This window comes from Maylandia zebra, linkage group LG20, assembly GCF_041146795.1.
Source record: "Maylandia zebra isolate NMK-2024a linkage group LG20, Mzebra_GT3a, whole genome shotgun sequence".
Lineage (NCBI taxonomy): Eukaryota > Metazoa > Chordata > Actinopteri > Cichliformes > Cichlidae > Maylandia > Maylandia zebra.
This window is the reverse complement of record NC_135186.1, coordinates 11,035,100-11,062,592: the sequence shown is the minus strand read 5'-3', so window position 1 is coordinate 11,062,592 and position 27,493 is coordinate 11,035,100. Positions and strand designations below refer to the sequence as shown.

The 27,493-nt window shown below is 39.1% G+C and overlaps 1 protein-coding gene across 2 annotated transcripts; it reads right to left on the bottom strand.

The window, feature by feature from the left end:
• Positions 1-7,739: 7,739 nt before the first annotated feature.
• Positions 7,740-26,515, bottom strand: dennd2c (DENN/MADD domain containing 2C). 2 transcript variants are annotated; one of them, XM_004572756.4, is made up of 19 exons: positions 26,180-26,515; positions 22,028-23,122; positions 20,049-20,161; positions 19,232-19,311; positions 18,902-19,054; positions 17,900-17,978; positions 17,623-17,670; positions 16,883-17,067; positions 16,294-16,403; positions 15,582-15,651; positions 14,428-14,505; positions 13,948-14,088; positions 12,815-12,963; positions 11,157-11,334; positions 10,895-10,936; positions 10,125-10,233; positions 9,482-9,724; positions 8,587-8,673; positions 7,740-8,511 (listed from the first exon to the last, which is right to left on the bottom strand). In XM_004572756.4, exons 2-19 carry the CDS (start codon positions 22,915-22,917, stop codon positions 8,480-8,482), a joined length of 2,787 nt encoding a protein of 928 aa, XP_004572813.2. In that variant the 5' UTR covers positions 22,918-23,122; positions 26,180-26,515; the 3' UTR covers positions 7,740-8,479. The 2 variants fall into 2 exon arrangements, with proteins under 2 accessions (XP_004572813.2, XP_004572814.2); XM_004572757.4 differs by having other exon boundaries at positions 17,623-17,667.
• Between the last annotated feature and the right edge of the window lie 978 nt (positions 26,516-27,493).

Sequence of the window (27,493 nt, the reverse complement as noted above, 5' to 3'; positions counted from 1 at the left end):
TTAGTGTTATGGCACATGTGTGGATGTGTGTGTTTGATCAGTTAAAGTCTTTGTTGTGGAGTCTGACAGCAGTGGGGAGGAAAGACCTGCGAAATCTCTCCGTCCCACACCGTGGGTGCCGCAGTCTCCCACTGAAGGAGCTGCTCAGTGCTGTCACAGTCTGCTGCATGGGGTGGGAGATGTTGTCCAACAGTGATGACAGCTTAGCCGCCATTCTCCTGTCACTCACCACCTCCACTGGGTCCAGAGGGCATCCTAGAACAAGAACTTCTCCAAGAACCGAGTCATGTTTACCTAATTTGCAGTTCTGATACTTTGACTGCAGTTTCTAGCATTTGGTGGAAGTGTAAGGATGAGTTGAACATTAAGTTGAGCAGGGTTAGTGGAATTTTACAATGAACTCAAGGACGTGAAGAAAGGTGACATTCAGCAGAGAGTCTTCTAGTAACAAGTTGCTCTAAATCTGACATTTAGTTGCAATGAAACAATGATTTTTTTCTCTCTCTCTCTCTTCCCCCGTTTTGTTTCTCGTTACCCTCTCTTCCACAGCTCTGCAGGTAGCTCCAGTTCTGGAACTACCTGTTCCTGGTTTGCAGTTACTGGTCACACCAGCCTATCAAGTGCTTCTATTTGTTTTCTGTCTCTTTGCTCTTTTTCCAGCTCCTCACTTTCCCTTCATCCCAAACTGGTCGAAGTAGTTTGTTGCCCTTGCCGAATCTGGTTTTGCTGGTACTATACAATTACAGCCACCACTAATTGTACATGATACTGAAGACACTGTAGGGATGGTGCAGTGGTTGGCGCCATCCTCCTCGTTGGCTGGGGCCTCTTTTTGTGCAATTCATACGTCATCTCCACAGATGTGGACGTGTGTGTCCTGTTAATTAGTGCTGGTCATAGATGTAAATGTGAGAGCGAATGGTTGACTGGTGACTTGGTGCACTGGGTTTCCCCAGATGACCCAGTTCAGTGACTGCTTTGGTAATCGATTACCTCAATGATTGCTAAAGACAGAGCCTCTATCACGTCTCAGCTTGTTCCCTGGATCACCTGACTCCAAGTAGCTTTAAAAAACAACTGCTAGGAAAAATAGGCTCACATTATTTTTCTAGCATGGACAGTGAGTTACTTGTGTGTTCGATAAAGACATATTAAGTACAACTGCTGTTAATATTTATTAGTTTACATGGTTTGCATTTGTCTGTGATTTTGATGAAGGTCAGACTTCACTTTATGAGTAACCCTCGGATAAATCCTTTTAAGTACGAGCCTCTGTTTGGCAAGGTCTGAAGGACTGTGAGTCATTGGATTCTGTTTGGATCTTGATGACCCATTCATCTGATTTTGCATCTTCTATTTGACTATGTTGATGCTTCAAGGACAGCCTGAGTCTTTTTTATCTAATTGGAGAGATAGTACATACTCATGTGGAAGAGAGAGTAGACACAGGAAGATTGTGAAAAACTCTCATTGGAAGGATACCTGCCGCAATACCTGCACTCATCTCTTTCACGCTTCGTATATGACACGATTATGGAGTTTGAGAACAAACGTATGTAACAATGATCAGTGAAAACCAAAATCATTAACGCTTTGAGGTCTGGATTTAAGTTAAAATAAAAACTGTATTCAAATTAAAATTTCATTAAATAAAAAATTAGGTTACAACTAATTAATGAAGCATTCCTGTTTTTAATTTTTCTTATCATTACAACAGGGGTAACATGATTATGCGGACAATTTAAATGACAATTTAAAGGTCCGTGTAATTTTGCTAACAGCACACGGCTTCTGGAGACTGAACTTAACAAAATTTGCCAAGAAGTGTTTTTGAAACTTTTGCCTTCTTTTTTCTTCTTGTCTTTACTGTCAACAAGTCGGATGACAGACCTGAGAGAAGGTCACTGCTGAAGTTAAACTTCCCACATCCAATAAAAATGTGAAGGGCAAACAGACCGGTTAAGTTTAAATTTGGGATAAAGGTGTTATATTTCCACTAATATGGATGTGTTAGAGATCTGGGACAAAGCTTTGACAGGTTAGGTTCAAAATTACTTCAAATCAAAGCAGGTAAACAAGAAAACAAATCATTTAAAAGGGTGTGTTTTACAGTTGACTGTAAACTTATTATTTATCTTTATGACTTCAAAACAGTCATAGAGAAGGAGTTTATCCTCTCCAGTTTTCCTTGTTGTCGTCACTGTTATCGAGAAAACGATGGCTCTAAGGAGGATGTTTACGACTTCCTCGGAGACTCAAATGAGCCGTATAAAAAGAGATCACGTGCTGATCAGATTTTCCATGGGGGATGGAAACTCTGTGCATAGCTTTCCAAAATAAAGAATAACTTCTGAACTGAGTTCAGTCAATATTTCTGTTTGGTGTGAAATTATAATTTTCCATCATACGCTGACCTTAACTGACAACATGCAGCATTAATGGACGTACTTATGCCGACACAGTATTATGCATTACTGCAGATGGGCCAAATGACTTTTGGAAAATGATATGTTGTACAAAATAAACACCTGCTCAGACACACACACATGCAATGAGAATACAAACTTGCATGCATCTTTACATTTTCCACAAAACTTATTTACAAAAAATTAACCAACAATGATGTCTTTTTTTTTCTGCGCACCACCAGGAACCTCTAGTAAGTATGTGTGTATTCTGGCAACATTAGCGTTCACTTTAAAGTGTCCGTTAATGTTGCCAGAAATCGTGGAAAAGATTGTGACAGCTCGTGTTGTTGCAAGGGATGAATTCAATTGATGGGTGGAAATTCACTTGGATTACTTGGAAGGAAAAAGAAAAGAAATGTACAATTATTTGTCAGTTAGAATCTGATGAGAAGGGTCGTCACAGAGCAGAATCACAGATGGATGTGGGAGAAACTGATTGAATTTCCAAGGTCTAGACATTAGTAGTATCTATTTGTGAACTTATCGAGATTTTGGAGGCGATGCACTGGGCAACTGAACTAAGGTGGAGATGGGGAGGCGGAGGACGATACTATTTAAAGACAGTGGTAGATCATGATGACTAAGAGACTAAGAGATAAGAGAGATAAGATAAGATAGAACTTTATTAATCCCTCGGGTGGGTTCCTCTGGGAAATTCGATTTCCAAAAAAAGCACAGCAATGACCGAAGTTACAGTTACAGAATTGTTATATATATATATACACACACACACACACACACACACACACACACACACACACACACACACACATATAAATACAGAAACAAATATAAATAAAATATACAAAGGGGATAAATAGAATAAATAGGAATAAAAAATAAAAATACAAGTGAATTGCACATTTCAAGTATTGAGTCTATTGCACTGTTGACTATTTACAAAAAGTATTGCACAAGGTATTGTACAGTGAGGTGAAGAGGCACTACAGCTTAGTTGTTCCCCCCTCCTTTGTCCTCCTGTTTCCCCTCCCTCTCCCCTCCAGAGAGGAGTTAAACAGTTTGATGGTGTGTGGGACAAAGGAGTTTTTAAGTCTGTTAGGGGCTGATGGGCTGATGAGAATGTGGGTAGACAGAGTAGTGACACTAAAAATTTGAAAGAGCTGAATTCAAGTTACAGCAAAACAGAAGAGATGAGAAAACCAGGGCAGCGATAACACCTCATATTACCAACAGCATTGTAGCTAGAACACAAGAATTAAGATGTTTCTTGTTAAACTTTGATAAAGTGAGTTTTGCTCATGAAAAGAATAAATAACCAGAGAGACTTTATATAAATGCAACAGAGTACTCTTTGTAGTCATACTTTTGAAAACAATTATGACATTTGATTTTTTCTTTTCTTTTTAAAAACTCCGTATGACCTTAGGAGAACTCCTAATTCTACTAATTCATAAGAATGCACTACCTCAAAGACATTTATTTACAGTCCCAACTGCAAAGTTGATCAAAAAGTAAAGTTTTAAGTCTAACCTTAAAAGAAGAGAGGGCATCTGTCTCCTGAACCCAAACTGGGAGCTGAAAGCTCTGCCTCCCATTCTACTTTTGGAACCCGTAGGAACCACAAGTAATGCCACAGTCTTAGAGCAAAGTGCTCTGTTTGGACGAGGACAGGTAGTCTTGTGATGCAATGAGGCTTGCTTATTAGGACTCTGTAATGTGAAATATGAATGTGGGGTTGAGGCTGGATTATTGATGAGGCAAAATGGAAAACTTTCTTGAGACCACAGATCATCAGGCGGATGTATTCTAAAATGTGGGAACCACTAATATAAGCAAATATGATTAATGAATCTTCTTTTTTACAAAATCCTGAGACACTATTTTGGAAAAGATTTCTTGTCAGGATTTAGTTTTAAGACCATTGAACTGAATGGTTTAAAGTGAAAAACAAAAATCCTTGCAGTATAATGTATTGTTTTGAACACAGTGCATTATATTGTACATTATAAGTGAAAACGACTCTTGCGAGTCCAAAAAAAGAAAAAAGTGGAAGGAATTCATTCAGATTCATTGTGGGTTTGGGGTCACCAGGGGCTCTCACAGTTTAATACAACCTCAGGAAACAGTGGGTGTACATAACAGTAGTGGAGCAGTAAAAGTAGCAACTGAATACAAGAAAGTAATCAAATATTGACTCCAGACTCAATGACAATGAGAAGCCTACACAAATAAAATTCTCATGGGGTTTGGGTACTGTCTTCTCTGTCTTGTATATCACAGTTTTCAGTCAACTTGCTGACCTCCTGAGGACGCACTGTACTTTGATATATATATATTGCCTAGATTTCATAGGGCCAAACCCCAGAAGGACAAATAACACGATTCACCAGCACCTGATTAAATGAAGTGACTCCAGGTGTGTTCACGTGTGCTGTCACTGACGTGTTCCCAGTGTGCTCGTTCATGCATCACAGTGTGAGTTTAGCTGTTTTAATATAAACTAGTAATACATGTATAAACTCCACTCTCAGTACATGTGGTGTAGCACTGTTATCAACAACTATTGCTGTGCCATGAGGTCTCATAGCGCTGTTGTAATAGTTGCACAAACAACATAAGCATATTATTAGTATTTGCATTTTAGCTTCATTGTTTGCATCCACTCCTCTATTTATGAACGAGGTGATTTCTATGAAAATGAACGAGTCACAGCTGCTGGTAAACAAAGTAAATATCTGGATTTCCATGAAAATCAAACAAGTTGCAGCTTCTCGTCTCGTCAAGGTCGAGAAACTTGCTAGAGTGTCACAATCAGGCCCAGATAAAGAGAGAATTCACGGGCAGTTTCGTCTGTGTGTGCATCCTGTGAGCACTTCAGAGGCAGCCTCTGAGGCACGGCTTTACAAAAAAACACATGAAAATGTAGAACATGGAATTTCAAACTTGTACTTCAGCACCGCTTTCTTTGGGTAGACGTGAAATAATGACTACCTGCAGGTGATTAAAGACGTCTCAACGGGGAAATGGATGGAACGCTTTCCAAGTACCACAGTTAATTAATTTTACTTAATTGCTTTCAATCACTGTGAATATTCATCACCATGTCAGAGATGTGTATTGTCGAAGGTGTAGCATTAACATTAGTAGTAAATAGTAGCAATAATAGTGAACAAATTAGTAGACTGGTGGTGTTAAGACTTTAACACCACCAGTGGTGTTAGAAAAGTAGCTTTGGTGTTTGAACGAAGCATGACGTCATTGTCTCAAAAGTGCCTCGTAAGGGCTTCTCTTCATTGACTCCCCGTTAAATTCAGAATCAAATTTAAAATCCTTCTCCTCATATACAAGGTCTTGAATAATCAGGCCCCATCTTATCTTAAAGACCTCACAGTGGTAAGCTCCTAGGATTTTAAAAGTAGAATGGGAGAGAAAGCCTTCAGCTTTCAGGCACTTTTTCTGTGGAACCCAGTTTGGAGCTGGTTCACCTCTTTTCACTCTCCACGCATTTATACACCACTATGCATTTAACCGTTATTTATTATTAATCTCTGTCTTTCTTCCACAGTGTCTGCCACCCCCCTCCGGTTCTCCCAGAGGTTTCTTCCTGTTAAAAGGGAACTTTTCCTTCCCACTGTCGCCAAGTGCTTGCTCATAGAAGGTCATCTGATTGTTGGGGTTTTCTCTGTTTAATTACTGGACCTTTACTTTACACTATATATCGCACCTTAAGGTGACTGTCATTTTGATATAGCGCCTATATAAATCTAATTAAATAGAACTGAGTTGAATTGAAAAAATGGTAAAATTAATATATATGTCACATTATAATGGAAAGAGTTTAGAAGATCAAATTTCAAATCAAATATTGTATCCCAGTGCCATTTTTCTTGTAAACATGAAAATATCTTTGCAGACCTATTTTATATGTATTGGCTCTGATTTTGAGTTGCTGGAAGTAGATCACTGGAACGTGCAGACACGAACAAATATTCAAAAGTAGGTTACAGTCAAGTGAAGCGAAAGGAAACCGTTTGTCTTTGAACAGTAGATGTAGGCAGATTAAAAACAATGTGTAAATTTGCCTGTAGGACATTCCAAGACTGGTGATTTTTGTTTGCTATTGTCCATAAATTCCATGGGAAAAGGGCAGCAACGTGTTTCTCTGTATTTTCCTCTGAACGCTGAATCTCAATGTTCTTACTGACTATCAAGTAAATATTTAAACAAGAAATGCCTCGAGTGACCTGCATATTTATGTAAATGGTGCGTTGCTTGGAGCCCTTGCAACACCTTAAATTCTTGACAAGTTTATCACACAACTATGTGACACTGTGTAGCATTTATCTACACACTGCACAACTCAAATGAGTGCAATTCAGTCTTACTATAAAGTTAAAAATCTGAATGTATGAAAATAAACTTAATTATAATAATAGCTGTAATCTTTTACATCAGGTGTCTTGCTGGCAGGTTTTTGCACATTTTGTCTGAAATAGGGAAAAGACACTTGACACTTTCGTTGCTGTTAGGCTTCATGTTGGAGCTTAGAGTAGAAAGACGTGGAGACAGCGCCCCCATATGGTCATAATCCTGATGTACTGGTTATTGTTCGCCACGAAAACATCACGTGATTTCATTCACCTGACGACTGCCTCTTAGGCCACGTGTATCATCCCAGCAAACGCGTCTTACCCTGCGTTATATTTCTATACAAGCAGAAGAATGTTATTCACCTCTTTTGAGGTTAGGCTTGTAATCAGTGTGAATTTCATATATAGTGAGTAAATTTAGGTCAAAGGAACAAACATTTTACATGATATGATGATCAGAAAAAAAAAAGAGCAAAATAATGTGTAAAGAACAGAAAGATTTTAAAAATCTATGTGCTTTGACTATATGTTATATAGTTCCTAGAAAAGCAAGGCCCCTTATTGCCCAACTGCCCTGTTAAATCAATTGTCTGACAACAACCTTAAATATAAAAAGTTTGCATAAAGACACTACAAAGACTAGATAACACTAGAATTACAATTTACATATGTAAATGGTCTTTTCCTGTATAAACAGGGTATTTTGTTATTTTACATCAACCAATCATACCCTGCTTTTTTCCCCCTTCCTGGTCTTTCTGAATAACCTACATGAACTAAAAATAATCTCACTATACTCACATTTTGAAGCGGACAACCTATGCTAAGATAAAATAAATAAATAAATAAATAATGGCTTAAAATTGGTCCGTTATAGAGGGTTAAGGTAGAACCCAAAGGTTTGTGTATAATAAACAACTGAGAATTAAACAGTCTTGGAAGCTTATATTTAAAAAGTATGATAAGTCATGCTTTAATACAAAAATATTCCAAATACTGTACACTTGTTCTGAACATGTGCAAAATGTCAAAAAAAATATTTACAATTCCAGTAAACAGAATTTAAAAAAAAAAACCATATAATGACCAATTGATCGGATTGAGTTTGAACCTAGAAAAACGGAAACGTTCTCTTAGAGATATTAAGCCCAAACTGAAGAAACAACACAGACACAACATCCAAGTGACAGGAATGGAACAATGAGAATGTTATTTACATGAGCAAGTATAAGACACAAAAGACCCACCAGGCTGGATCCATGCACACAAATTTTAAATGTAAAGTACTTGATTGAAATGTAAGATTGATGCGATTCAAATGTTAGTAGAGTTCCAAGTAAACAGGTTTCTGTGTAAATGGACATAGTGGTTATAACCACACGCTCAAAGATACAACGGTTGATTCTAAGGTCCTCAAAAGAATTTGTAAAATTTAAAAAACAAAACCATATCCCACACACACACACTTTTCCAGTTTTCTCCCAGTAAGAAATGCACTGGTCTCAAACTTGAGTTCATGGTTATAACATGAGTCTGCTCCTCCACATCAAGTCTTCTTTGTCCCTTTCACCCTCTATCAGAAGACTCTTTCACAGGCACGGAAATTTCTCAGACCAGGAGCAACAAGAGTTCTGTTTTTAATCACAAAGTCCTTCTTTTACAGAGATGTTGGCCTTTTTTTCATTTAATTTGCAGGAGCTTCATCTTGTTTCCTAAAAGCAGAAGAGGAACAATTAAGTGATGAACACTAACCTTTTAAAATGAACATTTATTGGAGTGACACTTACCCAGTCCTTTAAGAAATTTGTTCACACCACTTGGCTCAGGCTCAGGGCATGAATCCAGATACTCAGCCACTCTGGTTTCAAAGAGACCTGTGGGAAAGATGGAAAGACAGTAGCAGAAAAAAAGGATTAGACAGTCTTCATATGCTACAGCTCATTACGCACAGACCAGATGTCAAAAAATGTAGAAACGCAGTAGAAAAGTGCATTATTCCCATCACACTGACATACTCATGGTCTCTTTTACATGCAGGATCAAAGTTTGTCTCACCTTATTTTTCACTTACACCGTATCAAACGTGCGTATGCACAGTTTGAATTTATGTGTGTGGTCTGCACATCTTTATAAATAGCATTGAGTGGGAAAAGGCTTATGCATACTTTTTGTCCGTTTATACGCCCAGCCCCTAGTGCTTGCATGCAGGGAAAATTGTTTTCACTCAGTTTTAGGCTCGCTTGTTGTGACTCATTTAATTTAATGCATATGTCTGCTTTAATATGATTCAACACTGCTATTTATCCATTTACCGGTTATGTGGAAACAATGACTTGTTTATTTCAACTTTTATGCAACATCTTGCAGGATGATGTTTTATATTCTTCACATTCATCTGTCCCACCAAGATGTACAACGTTGGCTACGTTTCACTGTGAAGCTGGATGAATTCTAAATTTCTGTTTTGCTTTTGTATTTTGCTGTTTATTGGCACAGCTCTGCAGTTATTATGTTAAAAGGTAAAGTCAGCCTCTGAAGCAATGAAATCTAAATCGAGCACAGTTCCAGCTGGCATGAGTGTCTCCCGCCTCATGATTTAGTTTTACCTATTTTTTTCAGAACTCTAACAGTGGAAACAAAATATTCCCAAACAGAAAAAAACATAACATCTAAAAAAATGACCTCTTCCTCCTCCCTTGCGCAGCTCCTTGTCCTGAATGAAACCAGCAAACATCTGAGTGTCCATGAAGAGCTGCAGGAACTGCCGGACTCCCCGAGAGGGATGAGATTTGCGGAAACTGTCCCGCTGGAGCTCCTTGTTGCCATTGGGGGACTCGACCATGTGGAGTGGATAGTGTCCCACTAGCTCCACGAACAATCGCACAAACGCCTCCGACATCAAGGAGCTCAAATCAGTTTGCTGGTCTGAATGATTAAATAAGGAAAATGTTAGCACAGCAGTAAGGTTAATACTTAATGAAATGCTAAAAGCCTATGATTACATGAAAAAAAGAACAACAACAAGGGGGTCATCAACACAAATCTGGTTAAAGATTTGTAATCACACAACTGGAACTAATGAGCAGAAAACAGAATGTGCATTGATCTGCAGTAGGTTTGCCCTGCTGTGCTGCTGACATTTGCAGCTCATTTCTGCACAGCCAGATTTAGCTGGCAGAACAAAAGGACACACTGATAGTGCTATGATGAAAACTGATGCCAGCAAATATTCTTCTCATCGTCACTTTAAAAATGGAACTTCATCTTGTGATAGCGAGACTGTTTTGTAGATAAATCTTGTGTTCTTCGCGTCTGTTCCACCAACCTCCACACGTGTTTCCATTTTCTTCTCTCAGAATATCTTGCCTCTCCTCCAGGATCTGCTGCAACGCCGCCTGGAGTTTACTGGGCAGAATGCAGTCCTCATCGCCCAGCTGTCACACATCACAAGAAGGGTCAACAGCAGTCACATGATGCAGTTTCTAAGCATGCATTTAATCCGTCACATTGTCTCATAGTTAATATCTATAGTAGCCTCAATATAAAAACATCAAATGTCACTTGTGTTTTCAATTTTTGCTGTGACAAACTAAATAATTATATTTGGTGCTTTGATCACATTGTTTTTTCATGCACTAGATTTAAAACCCAAGACCCAGTGTTAAACTTCAAAAGCACTCTGTACTGGGAAATGTAGCCATTTACTGTTTAATGTGCAAGAATGCAACAGGCCAAAGGAGCAGAATGCCTCCAGCCCACACTGTGCAAGTCAAAGATTTTTAGCCCTTTATTCATAAATTCAAACTGAATGGAGGGATGTTTCTAGAATTACTCATTATGTGTATACTAATATAATGAGCACAACCACACAAAAGTCTGTCAATGACTGAAAAGACTTACTGTTAACTGACAAAATTGCAGCACTGAATCAGCCTTAATGTTTTGATTGTGACAGGACTATGTTCTGGGCTTACATCCCATATAATTTGTCACTCTCAAAATATTCAGCATGCTACCGAGGGACAAGTGTAGGCAAAGCCATCTTTTTGACTGAGACCACACCTATCATTCCCATTATACGTTGTGTGTACACACCTGAATGACAAACTTGTTTGCACACAGATCCACTATGAGCACCTGGGAAGACAGCAAGAAGAAGAATTGACAGTTACTAACTGTAAGACTTAACAATTGTGTAATAAGAGTTATATAAAGGTCCAGTGAGTGTGAGTTACAGTGTGCTGCTGCACAGTGGAAGCAACAGCATGCGTGGAGTGAATATACAGCCAATAAACCATTACACAGGCAGGACTGTCTTTTTAAAGCTCTAATTGTTTTCAAAATTATTTTTACAGACCTCTTCAATGGGAAGCTCCAGCACCTGTGGCAGGCAGGGTGCCAGCACCCCAATAAGGAATGGGGTGGGGGAACAGCTGATGTCCAGCATGCTGGCTGGTAACACCGGCACGAAGGTGTGCTGCCAAGTAAACGGGTAGAGCAGCGCCAAGGCTGCGTGGCTGCAGCGTGACAGCACACTGCAGTGAAGAGATTAGATGAGAGATGAGGTTTATCAAAACACTATTCATGCAATTCCCACACAGATCACATGACACTGAGATATCAATCATGGCTCCCTAAAGATAGAGGATGGCCACATGTATTATTTTTCCACCAAACACTCACAATAAACTGTAAGAGCTTTCAGCAAAACGCCTTAAGTATCAAAGGATTCTCTCAATGCAACTGATCTATGTTAATCCTCTTAGTTCAGCAGTCACTGCTACTCCTGCTGACACTCCTCGTCCCTTTACAGAAAGTTGCATGCGTGCTGTGAAAATCCTCCTCCGCTTTCACCTGGTTGCTCAACTTCTACAGCTAACATTTTCTTGGTTTTGCCAAAGAGCCTTTTTTGTGTTTTTCAAACAGTATCTGTAGCCTCACTAAGATATTCAATCTTTAAAAGGTGAATCGCTAATTTCCCCCAACATTTTCAGCTGCTCTTAGCAAAAAGCCAAATTTCAAATAAAGCTACTTGGAAAAGAAATTTAAAAAAATTTCTCATGGACATTTACTTACGATCTACATTTAATAACTTTCTAATTACCATCAGTCACTTTTAGAGCACTTAACAGAGCAGTAATTGCTTGCCATGCTATTAGAAACTTTTAATTAGTAATTTAGTGTATGTGATCTTTTGATTTTTCTTAATTAATTTTAGACTGTGTCACTTTCTCTAATGTGGCAGTCTCTATTTTTTAAGCTCAGTGTAACAAGCAGCTCACAGATGTTACTTAAATGATGTAAAACACAGTTAATTTCACCATGTGCAATGTGTTATTTATACCCAGTGTTAGCATTTCTATATTACTTTTTGGTTATTTGGCTAGAGTAAAAGTGAGTTATGGTAACTGGATCAGAGAAACACATTGGTGCAGCATTGCTCGGGTATTGGCATATAACTCTGCACTAAGGTTGTACACATACCAGTCATATGCTTGAAGTTCCAGGTCTGATTAGTTTCGAGTTTGTCTCTTTTGCTCTCTATATCCCACTCTGCTCTCTAAATGTAGCATCTGAGTATTCTGTCTTTCCTCACAATTGAGCAGCTCAAAATTGTATTCAGTGTGACTTGTTTTGAGCTGTTTTGTGTATGTAGCAATTTTTAGTTATCCTACAAGGATACAAATGATGTTAAAAGAAGCCTCCATGTCAGCCTGAGCACAGACAAACTAGAGTGGATCATGCATGATCCGGGCAGCATATGAACTACTTGGTGTGAACAAAAGCCAAACCAATGTTGGACAGAAATCGGTGTTACATCCTGTATCACCTAATGTTCTCACAACTTTTTGAAACAGGTGCTCAGCTTTAACAGGAACTGTTAGAAGTTTGACATAACAATGCAAACTTACAAAGGCATATATCATGGTGGAGCGAATTACCCACTATATTGCTGTATTATAGCCATCAATGCCTGACTGGTCCTGCTGTGAGATGCATGCTACTACATCATACCTGAGTTTGTCAGCGACAAAGATGACCCTCCTCTCGAGCAGAAGGGAGGCGAAAACCTGCAGGAGTTTTGTGACACTGAGACATTCCAGCAGACTGTCAAAGTCCACATGCTCCAGTCTGGAGTCCACAGGTCGGCATAAAGTCAGTTCCTTGCAAAGCAATGAGAGCACACTCAGTCAGGCTAAATATAAATTGTAGTTGTTGACAGTGTGTATGAATGGCTGAAATGTTTATGCAAAACTAAGCCTTTTAGGATGCTGAATACCCATGTTCATGTTGTTCGATCTTTTAACATCTGCCAGATCACCAGAGACTTATGAATGATTAGAGCCAGGGGTTTTGTTCTGTTCTAGCCACATATCGAATAAACATAATTCCGGGAACTAGAGGTTGTTTTTCTTTTTTTAAAGAATGAAATCTGATACGTGCATTTCAGCCTTGTAATTCCTCCGATACAAGTTTTTCCATGTGGGTATGCCAAACAAAAGCATAAAAAGCACCTGGGGAGATAAGTGTGTTTTTTGTCCTGACTCTCTCCCCTCATCCCCAACTGGTCAGGGCAGATGGCCGCCCCTCCCTGAGCCACGCTCTGCCTGAGGTTTCTTCCTGTTAAAAGGGAGTTTTCATTCTTCCCACTGTTTTCAAGTGCTTGGTCGCAGGGAGTAAAATATGATTATTGGGGTTTTTTCTCCATTATAGTAGGATCTTCAACTTGAGCACGTTGAGGCAACTGTTGTGATTTCGCTATATAAGTAAAACGGTGTTGAAATGAACTGAATATGATGCTGAGCTCTTGAATTTTAAGAGGTTATAGTCAATGGTCAAATGATAGATGGGGACTTTAGATATAGGTTTTAAATCTAGGACTTCCAAATGTAAGGCTTTGACTTTGCCACACTCCCTGAGTTTTACTGGAAAGGATCCTTACTTTGCATATTTTGACTCTGTAAAACAGAAGTGATCAAACAGTTTGCTGTCAGTGTTTAAAAACACATATATATGTTGCAGCATGGCTGGGCCCTATTGTTTTCACAAATACCCTAAAATTTTGAGTCATTCTGAGTTTGCAGAAGGGAGTGGCTAGAAGGAGCAAAACTACTAATTAACATTTCCTCTTTTGGTTTCAGGCTTACCTCACTCCCAGCGCCTGGGACGAAGCTCTTAACGGTAACTGTGCGTCCAGGGGCTGGAAAAGGAGCTTCCATCACAGTACGCATAAAAGGGTACACGAGAGCCGGAGATATTTCTCTGCGCCTCTCCACCTCTTCCAGAATCTGGTCAGACAAAGCCAGATGAATCAATTTTTGCATGCAGATGGGGTTTTCCTTCAGAGCACACTACTGGTTGTTAATTTCCCTCAGGCCAGCTGAAGGATGGATGAGACACAGTTACATGCATACGATTTCCTTTTGGGAAAGAACCCCACACCCAGTGACTCCTCAGGATTATCTTCTAGTGCACCCTCATCCTATCTTTAAACATGCAGTTTTAAGGCAGCGGGTTTCACAATGTTCAGGGGATTAGCACTAAACTGTAGTCGATCCAGCTCTTTTCATGTCGCAGTAAAAAGTTCTATCAGCAGAAATATGTGTGCACATGTGTTGTGTCTTTACCTTTGCAAAAAGATTGAAACAGCCCAGCTTGCTGACAATACAGTGCACCTCAGGAAGTCTCTTCCCCTTTCCACTGGGCTTAAAGAGACAGTTTCAAATGATAAAAAGGAAGAAACAGGGATGTCATTACAACACCATTAAACACGGCATATCTCTCTCAGTCTCTAAAATGGCAGGAGTAGAAAATCCTAAAAGTCATAAAGTCTCCATCCATGTTTTTCATAGTGGCATCAGTTTTTTCCCCCATGTCCTCTTCATAAGACGTAACATCCAATGTTGAAACTATAAAAAAAACCTGAAAAATCTGCAAAAAAAAACTGTGCTTGGACAATAAAATTTAAGTAGAATATCAATGACATAAAGCTAATCTGGATCAGGAACCATCACAATCCACAGAATATAGGCCATAAAAATGACAAAAGCAAGCTGGAGCATAATTTGGCTGCAGACCCATGAAGTGATCACTTGGTGTACCGGTAAGTTGGATTAAATCCTATTGAGATTCTTTGTAATCATGACTGGACCGTTTTGTTGTTATGAAAGCAGTCATATGAAGTTATTCTCTAACTGCAAATTGAAGATTTCTAAGTGCAGGAAAACCGGGCGGCACAAGTAATCTGAGCATGAGTTTTATGCTTTGGGGATTTACAGCAGACACTTTGCAATGGTTTCCGCCATGTTACAAACACAATTACTGGATTAATCAAGAAAATAACCTGCAGGTTAATGAAGTGAAATTCAAATAGATGTTAATGACACAGTATCTGAAGCAGCGTCTGGAGAAACAGCAAAACTGAAAAAGCTCTCTAAGTTGTGCGAGTTGAGAAAAACAAAATATAAAACTCTCCACATTAGATGTGGCCTAGATCTGTCTGTACTACCCAACAACAAAGTTTATCGCAGACATCTTAACAAGACAACTGCAATAGCAGTAACAAAGCAAAAGAAAAGCACAACACTTGTCATAATTTCAACATACAAAACTGAACCCTTCTCAGGCTAAGGAAAAGGGAACATGATGAAATTCTTCTTGCTCTCTGTCATTAATACAGAAGTGGTTTATGGTCTGTGACTCACATCTCCTAAGAGATGTTGAGTAAGCACAGGGCAGGCACACACACACACACACACGAACATTTGAGTCAAATGCTCACCAGGATCTTACGGCAGTAACAAAACCAGCGGCTGCCATCTTCTCCAGTCAGGACAAAGGAAAACGTCTCGCTGTCAACGCAAACACAGATAATGCTATTTATCCGAGGTAATTCAACCATGATGTTCCATGTATAAAAATTGGTGGGAAAAGAGCTGGCTTGATATGAATGATTTCATTATGGAATCATTTCATTACAATTAATTAAACAGGAAAAACACTACACTAAATAAAGACAGACAGAACAGAAAATATGTACATGTACATATTTGTCGTCTGGTAGTTTGTATTGGCACAGATGCATATTTTAGAGGCAGGAAGGGAGTGCAAGTTCTGAGCATAACCCTCATTACAACAATGAACCGCACAGACAAAATGCATGCCCAATTCCCCTTAGCACTCCAATTTAATTAGATCAGACAAAACTTTAATCATCCCTGTGGGGAATTTAAGTGATTGCAACAGTGATTTATGGGTTACAACTAATAGCTGGAGATATTAATAGAAAAAGAGGAAATGGGGTAATAAACATGGCATAAATAAGAACGCTGAACAATACAAAGTCAACAAAAGGACTCCAACACAAAGAAAATGAAAGGAAGATGAAGAAATAATACAGTCTCATGTTACCATTACATCACTGGCTTAGCTTTGCTGTGACACAGCATACATCAGGCATGGTGTTAAAACATTGTTGTTGTGTTTAAGCTGACCTAGGCATCAGTGCAGAAGGTTTCCAGTCCTGAGAATCAGGGAAGCAGAACCTTGGGATCACCTTCAGCTGATCCTCAGCTTCTTTAGAAAGCCGGGACGACTTCTCAAACTGAAAGAGAAAAACTCAAGGCTACTACAGGCCAGTCGATTCCCAGAGATCCAATAAAATCAATAAAACAAACAACAACAAAAAAAACACCAAAAATTAAAAGTGTTAAAAGTTTCCTGTAAATTAAAATAAATAAATAAATAATAATAATAATAATAATAATTTTTTAAAAATCAACAAACATGCACAGTCTCAAGTATGTGGTCGAATGCACCTAAAGAGATCATTTCTTTTATATTCCAGGGAGAAAAATGCAAATATATACCCAAATCTGGAAAAACACATCAAAAGAGTCCATCTGAGAAGCCTTATATCAGCCTGGGAAATTCCCCGTATACAAATTCTCAAAAGGATTTTTTGTTATGTACAATGAGAATCCCTTAATATCACCAAACAAGATTACAATTTAGTTGTGAAATTGTCACAAATGACATCAATTCATGCAATATGAACAAAGCAGAGTTGTGCAGACTGCTAACCATTTTGGGGAACTGTTGTGTAATTTCAGGGGAGTAGGTGTTTTCTTGGGAGCTTTTTCTTAGTGACACCACCACAAAGATCTGGAAAAGCCGCTGCTGCTGCATCTGGATCAGGTCTCTCTCCAGGGTGCGGTAGCCTGGCCTTCGTTTCAATGTAGACTGGATGTAAACTGATCTCCTGGAGCCTGTTCAACACCACACAGTGACACAATACAGTCATGTTTATCCTGGGAAAAATCCCAACCAGCACAGAGAAGCAATAAAAGGTCTTCTTAATGTCTATATAATGTAAAACTGTAGCTATAACACTGACTACTTTAAGGTTGCTCAATGATGACCTATCATGCTAATTTCTAACTCTGCTTTTTATTCTTCAACTCTACTACAGCGTTGCATGATTCACACTAAATAAAGAATCCTTTTTATCTTATGCTGAGCCTTGATTCAACTTATTTCATTCACTGCCTGAAACAAGCTGTTTTAGCTCCATCTTTCTAATGAATGACTTATCCTTTAAACATTAGTTGAGCTCCTAATTAAAAACTTTGGAGATGTTTGGTGTGATCATTTAACACTAACACTATACAGTATATGATGTTTTTATCTTCTCGTTTTACCGTAGCACTGGATTTATACTTTCATTTTTAGGAACTAATAGTATTTACTCCATATAAAGTTATCTACCTGTAAACTTTACCCAGAACTAGCATAAAGTGAAAGATTCTGTACGTTTGTTATACCTTTGGTGCCGTCCTCAGGGTCGCTCTCAGTCCCGCTGGTCTCCTCTGCTTATATAAATTGGAGGAGGAGGGATAGATTAGTGAGAAGCAGAGGAATGGGGAAAACTTGACAGGCCATAATCAGATGCAGACAGCAAGTCTTTGTTTCATAATTTCATTTCATTGCCGACTGCGACTGGCCTTATGTGTATCATCAAAAGATGGGTATTTCCACCAAGAGGCTCAACTTAATCTTGATGTGTTGATGTGGATCTGCCACTATGTGTTTGTGTCTCACCTCGCACGGTGACTCCTTGGTTCTTCACTCTCTTCCTCCCTCGCTTGTCATCAAAGATCGTCTCGATTTTGTTGACATACTATGTAGTAGAAGCACAGGTGCTTGTCAGCCCCATAATTTTAGAGCCATTGCAGAATCCTGATTACATGGAATTATGATATATAGCCACTAACAGCTACTAAATACATAATTATATTACAGATTTTCAGCATTTTTTTCTTCTTTTTTTTTAAAACCCCATACCCTTGTTGTTCTTTCTAAAAGAACATAGAGCGGGAAGCTTAAACTTTGTTTTTAAAAGAAGCGCTGCCAATTGAGGAAACAAACTCGTATGGCAATGACAAGTAACATGTCTAACTAACCATAACAGCACTGTTTTGAAGCAGAACAATACATAATAAATGAGTTATTGTCAAGATCTAAATGTGTATTTTTAATATATTCAAAGAGTTCCCAAAAGCGGTTTGTCTAAAATATTTAAGAATACTCAACTCACTCAATATTTCATTATTACTACAGTTTCAGATATTCATTTTACACTATTGAAAAGTTACACAATGGTCTCTTCCTAAAAACAATCAAAATCAACATGACGGGCTTTTTCAAACTAGCTCAAACTCATGGTACTTGGGTCACATTGGGTTTTTTAAGCCATAACCTCTTTTTTCTACAAATATATTTTAAAAAACGCTTTTTTCCCTCTTTACCTTGTCAGTAAAGTCTGTCCCTGTCCAAAACCTTTCCACAGCCATGGGTTAGATGTCCGTAATACTCTTCTGTCTGAATTTACACAAAGTGTTTACACATACTGCTCCAACACTATCTATTATTTTCAGCATCAGCTTCTTCCTGTTCAGCAAGTAACCGCCTCCTTTTCTGTTCTACGTAAAACATGAATCATCATTCACTGCCACTCTGTCAGTCACAGGTCACATGGAAATGGGCACCAAAAATGCTGTCAGCCAGCCATAGTATCAAATTCAATTGTATGTGCAAATATACCTGGGGTATCCTGTGTATTTTCTGAGTGCTTCCACGCCGTGGTGCAGCTGGTTTGGGAGTGTCTGCAATGGTTGAAGATTTGGACACAGCTTGGAACACCTTCCTGTCCACTTTACTAGCATACCTGTATAACGTTTGGGGTTTAGAAGGCAACTGGAACAAAAGAAGTGCTAAGTTAATGCTCAGTTTCAGATAATTACTTGGTATCAAACTACAATAATTCCTTCTTCCTTTGTTTCTCAGGTTGACACATTTGTTACATTGATGCATAACTAATAAAAATACTCCTGTACTATTAAAGCGGGACATACATGGAATGTTATCCATTACCTTTGGGAGAGGCCTTGCAATAGGGATACACATTGGAGATAGCTTGACATCCTCATAGGGGTTATCTCTGGTCACATCACCTGAGGGTAAGGTAGAGTGATGGGAAGGATTAGACAGCATGCCTGGACGTCTTCAAGACATAGAAGCAACTGAGACAGCCTAAATTTGCTGAAACTACAACAAATTGTTTAAAATGCATGGTAGCACCTATCTGCCAAGTGCTGTGAAATACTGAATTTGTGACATTGCAATGCAAAAGCTATTATTATACACTTGTATCAAACAGCTAGGCCACATTTACAGACACTACATATTGTGAATAGGTGTTATGTCTGATCCCACTAGTCACAGCATGTTTTTCCATCGTGAACATGAGGAATAATTCTAGTAACTGTAGGAAATCTGTGGGCAATCAGGAAAAGGAAACATCATCAGTTGAGCTGCTATACTTAGTACTACTAAGTAGTACTAAGTATAGTATGCTTAGTACTACTAAGTATACTATACTAAGAATAGTATACTTAGTATACTATTCTTAGTTAGCGTATTGTCTGTCTTGTTAATGTTGGTTTATAATGGAGCACTGTAACAAAAAAATATTTTCCCCCAGGGATCAATAAAGTATTCTGATTCTGATTCGGATTATACAACAATAAGCCAAATCCTAACTGAGAATACTGAAATTTACATCAACCCAGCGACAGGTACCCAGGAGTCTTTATGATTTCCTGTCTTTGTCTTTTGTGCTAACAGCCAGATAAATCAGAAGCTCTGGAAGTTCATTCAAAATCAGCTCCACATTGGGAATAGGACTTACAGACGATGTCCTCGTAAATATTGTCATCAGAGTAGGCATGGTAAAGGGCATCATCTACCCGAGGGCCTTGCTCTGCCGTCAGGCGTGATGCATCCTCATACTCAAAGGACTTCCTGTGACAGGGAGAGAAGCGATGGCAGTGAGAAAGGCTGTTGACCTAAAGATAACCATTATACTGTTCACTCTATTGTTGTATGTTTAGCCATTGCCCGACAACAAAATGCCTTGTTGATATGAAACCCAGAAAAACAAGGAGATAGTGCAGGGAGAGAGAGAATAATCATCATGGAAGGAAATGACTGAGCGCATGATAGAGAAGTTGCAATATGGTAACAGTTTTTCTGTGTCACAGACAGTACAGAAATATGGAAATGGACAGTCTGTCTGAGTGCAGAAACTGAAACTGCGATGTTACTAAAGTTCACGTGATAAAATACCTGGCCAGGTGCAGATACTTCATAATGTACAAGCTTAAATGAAAGCTTCCTCTAAAGATAGTAAACAAGAAGCCCTGTGCTACCTGTGTGCAGACATGACAGGAAGACTCCGAATCGAGCTACTGGCATAAACTAAAAAGGTTGATTACATTGCCTACAATACGTAACAACAAAAATATTGCACAATTAGTAGTTTGTGAAACTCTGTTTTACAGTTTATGAAACATCCTGTCCTGTGCTCTAACAGAGGGGAAACAGACTTTCTCTACCTACATGTGAAAAAAATAACCATTCAAACTTTTTAATCTATTGGACAAGCAAACTTTCGTCCTCTTTGAAAGGGTACCTAATGATAAAGGCACTGCAATCAATAACACCTACACCTACCTATGTTTGTATCTTTATATTTCAACAATAGAGTAGGAAATATACCCCATTATTCATTATACTGTCAAATGTATGAAATTAGAATTAATGGATCCTGATTAGAGGCCAATAATTAGAACCTTTTTAAAAAAACAACAACATATGGTCCAAGTATCAAGTTCTCTTTTACACTCAAGTATATTTTACCATTATTCACCGTCTAAAAACCTCTTTAAAGTCTTCAAAATGCCCGAGTCTATTATTAATATTTTACACTGCATGTATTATAAACATCTGCCAGTTTTCTATGACTGGCCAATCCAGGAAATTCAGCCAGTAGAGCCTTTGATGCAATAAAAGGTCATCAGAAACAAAAATTATATTACAGGATCTGCAGGGACAGCACCAGTCAAAAGTCCATCCAAAGTGCTGACTGGTATTGTAATCATTTCAAATGCTGGTGTCAAAGTGCGCGGTTCTACTGTCAGAAGGACAGCACCAGCTTCAGGTGGAATGGCCAAGTCAGATTTGAATAACACTGAAATATTGTGCACGCAGGATAACCCACACACAACTTCAGATATTTTACATGATAACAAATTGTCAGCAAGGTATATTAGTTTCTAAGGCCAAAGGGTGTACTTTCTTTATCTGCAGAGAAGTAAAATCTATCAATCATTTTTTTATATTTTGTTGAAACCATTGATCACTCCTTTTCTTTACCATCTTTGTCTGTATGTACCGTATTAAAAAGGATTAAATGTTTGCTTTTTATGTGTCAAAAGCAATGGTTTTCACAGGACTACAGATAATATAAGCATGTGACACAGTTTAGTCTTGTTTTACTCGGCCTTTAAAATAATGAAAGAGGAACTGTGTGTGTGTGCCCGATGAAGATGACCCTGGACCCATGGCTGCTCAGGAACTAGGCCATTTCTAGACAATAGACGACAATGCTGCCAGATATCATGTGACATCACACCAGGACCCCAGCCAGCAATCAGACTCTGACAGTACCCTCCCCACCCCAAAACTGCTCTACATATACTGTAACTGTTCAGTAAACCTTTCTACTATAGTTTATATCAAAGAAAGTGCTGCAACAGTTCCATTCTACTTTACTTTTAACAAGTACTCTATGATTATTTATGCTTTTCTTTTTGTGCACTTACTGACCTGTTCTTTTTATGTCTTGAAAGTCCTTCACTCTTTCCAACTGGACACGGAGGAGGTGGGAAGTTGGGTGGTTGAGCTACCCTCCTGGTTCTCGTGTTGGAGTGATTGTTATGAGAGGACCCTCTGTCCCATTGTACCATGTACCCTGTGTTGTTACTGTTCTTGGTTCCCCGATACTGGAATGTCCGCTGAGGTTTAGGAGGGGGATTAGCTTCACCTGATGATCCTCTGCCTTTCTCCCAGAGCAGTCTGTTTCCCTCAAGCTTCCGCCAGAAACCCCGGGAAGTGTAGAAGTTACCAGCAGGCATGTGGTCTTCTGGATCATCAGTTGACAGAGGTAGAGGTTTAGAAACTACTTCAGCATCCAAGATACGACCTATTTTTTGGTCACCGTTGGCAGTAATGATTCGTTTATCTGTAGCCTCCACTTTGGGAGATGCAAGTATTTGCGTTGAAAATGTTTTATTTCCTGGCGACGTGGCTAATAATTCACTGGAACCACTACGCACCGGTTCTGACTTCCTGCCACCCACACTGTGTCCAGCCTGTGCTGGGGATTCCTGAAAATCAAATTCCGAGTTATTTCTTTTTGAGACGTCGGCTTTTGCATGAAGACCGCCTCTCCAGCTCTCGTTTGGACAACCATTGCCTAGGAGATCTCCAGACAGAGTCCGAGATACAGTCAGAGGATGTACTTTCACTCCAGTATCATGGCCACTGCTCTGCTGACTGCGGCCTTCCCACTGGGAGATCTTCTCCTTGATGTTAATGACTTGCTTGTGAGAAGGTATCCTCAATGGTGGCCGTCCTTGCTTGGCTGTGGGAGCCTCATTCTGCAGCACAACCTCACCAACCCCACGTCTGACCTGCTCCGCTCTTAGAGCCAGCATATTGTGTCAGCTCATCGCGAATCCTCCATAGGTAAATGTATCAAGTATTTCCCCACAACAGACAGAATCTACTTATTGTTAATTATCCATAAACTGTAATCAAAATCAAAAGAGCCACAAAGTTTATTGTTGGTTCTGTTCTGTCTTCATGTCGTTGTGTGGTGGCAGAGGATCGTTTTCCTCTTGTCTCATTTTATAAAACAACCTAAAAAGAAGATGACAGACTAAAATTACTTATCAGTACAATTAAATCACATCCAAAGAGCACAGTGCACACTGTAGGATCAGAGAAACAAAACCCCAAGGGAAATCTTTCCCCTGAAACAGCATGCATCCAAAGGTGAAGACAAGAACATACTCATGTGAATGCTGGTTTCTGAAAATAAACCTAGTAAAAAAAGAGAAAAAAAGTAAAGACAGTGACAGTGACACATACACTACTATGTATGTGTGCAGTGACCCCCCCCCCCCCAAAAAAAAAATAAAAAATTCTTCTAGGCCTAGGAGATTTCTGTGATGCCTTCTTCCTAGGCCTCCTTATAGCTGGTCAAATACAAAAACACCTGTAGTACAGCAAATCAAATGCACCTCATTTGAAAGGCTGTCTTTAAATGGTATGGGGGAAGACCGTCTATGCCAGGGGTCGCCAATCCCAGTCCACGAGGGCCGGTGTCCCTGCAGGTTTTAGATGTGTCCTTGATCCATCACAGCTGATTTAAATTTAAATGGATAAATTACCTTCTAAACATGTTTTGAAGTTCTCCAGAGGCCTGGTAATGAACTAATCATGTGATTCAGGTGTGTTGACCCTACAGGGACACCGGCCCTCGTGGACTGGGATTGGGGACCCCTGGTCTATGCGATTTCATGAAGCGTTTGAGACACGGAAAAACACACGAATCTCATTTCTTGCATAAAGAGCCAACGACAATTGATGACGGGGAGCATTTTAACCCCACCTATCCACATGTGGTCGAGCTCTAGATTAGGCGTTCCTCACGTGGTTTAACTATTTATCAGACACAAAAAATAAAAAGATATAAGACAACATATTCTAAATAACTGCGGCCTTTGCTATATGCACTTTAAACTAAAAATCACATGTTGTCAAACATGCACAGATTTGATGTCTGCGATTGTTTTGCAATGCACTCAGTCTGATTTATATATCCTTAGCCGGCATCAACATGATTGCTGAAGTCTCTTGCTCCTGCTTCGCTGGAACCAAACTATTTGGACACGTCGCACATGAGGATCAAGAAGGGGAGACATGGTAAAATTCCACAGCATAGTTCATGATGACTATGAGCTGCATTCCTGCAGATGGAGAGGAGGAGGGTCAGTAAATAGATTCAGCTACAGACAGTCGGACAGTCACTCAGTCTTGCAAATGACACCTTTGTCTGCGTTTGACCCAAATTAAACGTATGTTTGTAGTGGAATGCTGCTCCATCATAGCCAGACCACGCAATGACAATGCAGCTCCCGAACTGACCCACTTGCACTTATTCGTCTGTGTGCGGTATGTAGTACAGGAAGACATGAGTTGCGTTTCCTGAGCTGCAGGAAGAAGGATCAGCAGTGTCCATAATTATGGTGCAGAAAGATTTTCACCCAACCACTGGTTTAAGCTATGTTTAGATCATCTATATTCAAACACTGACTTGGAAATACAAGAAATCCAGAAATATATCAGCCACTGGCCACTTACAGTAACACTGTGAAACATATCAAAATGGGAGCTTCCCTCTTTTCCATGGTATTCAGTTAAAATCAAATATTAGTCCCAAAGCAGTGAACTGTACATTGTTGTGTAGAAAAGCCAGAGGGAAAGTCAAAATGAACGTTTTAATAAGGCGTTCAGCTTTACAGAGTGGCATCCCAGCATTATTTTAGTGAAACTCACTGAGTCATCCATGTAGAAACTAGACAGGGGACACACAAAGCTTGGAGAACCCAGTCATCAGTTGGCAACTAAATTAAACCTAATTGCAGCTTCAAAACCGCCACAACACGCCCTGCAGAGACGTGTGGCATGACATGACATGTTGGAGGTGAGGTATTGTACAACTGTAGTTTATCACCAGCAGTGGCAGTCGGGAGTATAATAAAAGAAAAATGCAGGTTTGCTTTACACCAACATAAAAGGACAGAGCAAGATAAAGTACCTTAAAACGACTGATCCTTCAGCAGTCAGCGGGGTACAGAGGCATTCATTTCCACATCTCCAATGAGGGAGTGACAGACAAACAGCTTTCATGAGGTGTTTTGTGTCAAGTTGTTGCTGCTAGCTGTGCCAAAACAGTCCAAATCCTCTCATAAACACAGACTGAGGCAGATAAACAATCTAAACATCATTACTTCACAATACCACAGTGATAACACCTTGAGTGGCACATGAATATCGAAGAGGCTTTGTCTTGACAGTTATCAATTAACCAAGTTGATTTTCCTATATATTTGGCAAAGCAGACAAATGATTTTCATAGAGCATTTTACAGCCTTAAAGGACAGAGACCTTTGGGAGCTCTATGACCTGAATTGCCTCCATATTTTCTGTTATGAATAGTTACTATGTCCAGATAAACGGAGATAAACTGGAGATTAGCAGGAATGCATGCGGACTGAGTGAAAGGAAACTAGGCTCATGTTTTAAAAAAACAACAACAACAACTGTAAAAATAAATAAATAAATAAATAAATAAATAAATAAATAAATAAATAAATAAATAAATAATAAAAAAATGTCACCCCGCCCTTGCAAAGAACTGAAACTTGGAAACTTAACGGACTCGTTATGGTGAAACCTGTTAAACCGCCGGCTGGAACAGCAATACAGGAATAACGTTTTAGTCACCAGTGAAATCGTACAGTGTAATAAACGAAAAGAAGAAAAATAATAAAAATAATTTATTGGATGCATGCCGAGTTGAAGAAAGGGACTTACTGAACCAGAAAAAGTATTGATACTTACATTAAAACGTGATAATAGCTATACATAATACCGTCAGGTTAAACTTGCCATAGTTTCAGTGGCGTTTGGTGTTGACTTGTCACCATATGAAGAAAGCACAAGGATTGGAGAAGTGTGGGAGAGCTATAAATTTTACGGCCAGCTATTAGCTAACGATATCACTGAATGCAGAAACAGAGCTCCTTGAACATTTTAACTAGGGTTTTCTACGAGAAAGTGATATATAAGCTGTGAAGTAAGTGTAAAGATAGAAAGATGGGTAGATGTGATAGAATCCATACTACTTACCAAAGTATAAGCAGGACTCATGTTCTTTCCTCGTTCTCCCGGCGATAAAATAAAAACCGCAAATAAAATCCGACTGCGCTCGGTCTCATCGTTCTATCTGGGAAGGTCTCAATAACGTAAAAAAAAAAAATGCTACCGTTGTTCAAAAAAAGCAGCCTACAGACTGGTAAACTTAACTTATGAGCACGAAAACTTTATGAGGTATAAAAACGTACCGCTTACACTAATATCTAAACACAGCATGAACAACAACCACAAAGAAAGTGGCCACAGAGGAGAGAAAAGCTGCTAAAGCAGAACACTCCTCGCCCTCCGTCTTTGGACAATTAGCGTCAAGTCAGCCTGAAAATGCGATTTCCGGTTGTAACTTTCAAAATATAAGAAATAACAATTCACCGAGTGTCGTTTCCCCCAGTTTATAAGGTGTTCATTGAACTTTCTGGGTGAAAATTGTTTTGTTTTTTTTGTTATGTTCAGTTTTTTATGTTGTCCGTTTTTTATTTTTTATGTGTCCTTTATAAAACGTAAATATTGTAAAAGTAAATGTATTTTAGTCCACTGCAATTGTACGTTTGCTGGCGTCAGTTGTCCAACAAGACCACCGGGATATCGACATCATAACACATGCCACTGAGTTTTGGGAGCAACAAAAGTATCTGAAATGATTTCAAATAATAAAGGAACAAGCAACATTTACATGCATTATCCACCACACCATTATTTATGACAGCACTGCTGGAAGTGGTTAACAAATAACTGTGTTGGGGGGTTGTAATGCAACATTTCTGTCTTGTTTACAATAAAAATAGTTTACCGTGCTTTTATTTGACTTCCAGCTTCCCTCATACTGTTTCTGTCGAGCTTGACGCGCTGACTGTGAGAAAGTTTGCCTGAAGCCTCCAAGAGAGACGACGTCATCACCTCAACTCCTGCAGCTGTCAACACTGAACAAATACTGCTGTCTTTGAGTGTCCTGGGAAATCTAGACACTGGGTTAGGAGCTCCATCTTTGCGATCGCACAACTTAATAAACATAACTAGGTGTTTAATTTATGACGTTTGTGATGCAGAGCTTTAGCCTCTCTAACGTAATTGTGAACTTTAGACTTTATACCTTGTCTCAAACTTGATCTTGGCAACATGATGTGAACTCGGTTCATTTAGGTTAGAACAAATGCTGACTTTCATATCGTGTTTTGACTTATAGCCTAAGGTAATTTTGCTGCTAAACGTTAAATAAATAAGGTAAACAGCTTTCAAGAAATGTCTTAAGGCAACACAGTAGGACAAGATCTTCCTGTCGGGTAAACAATT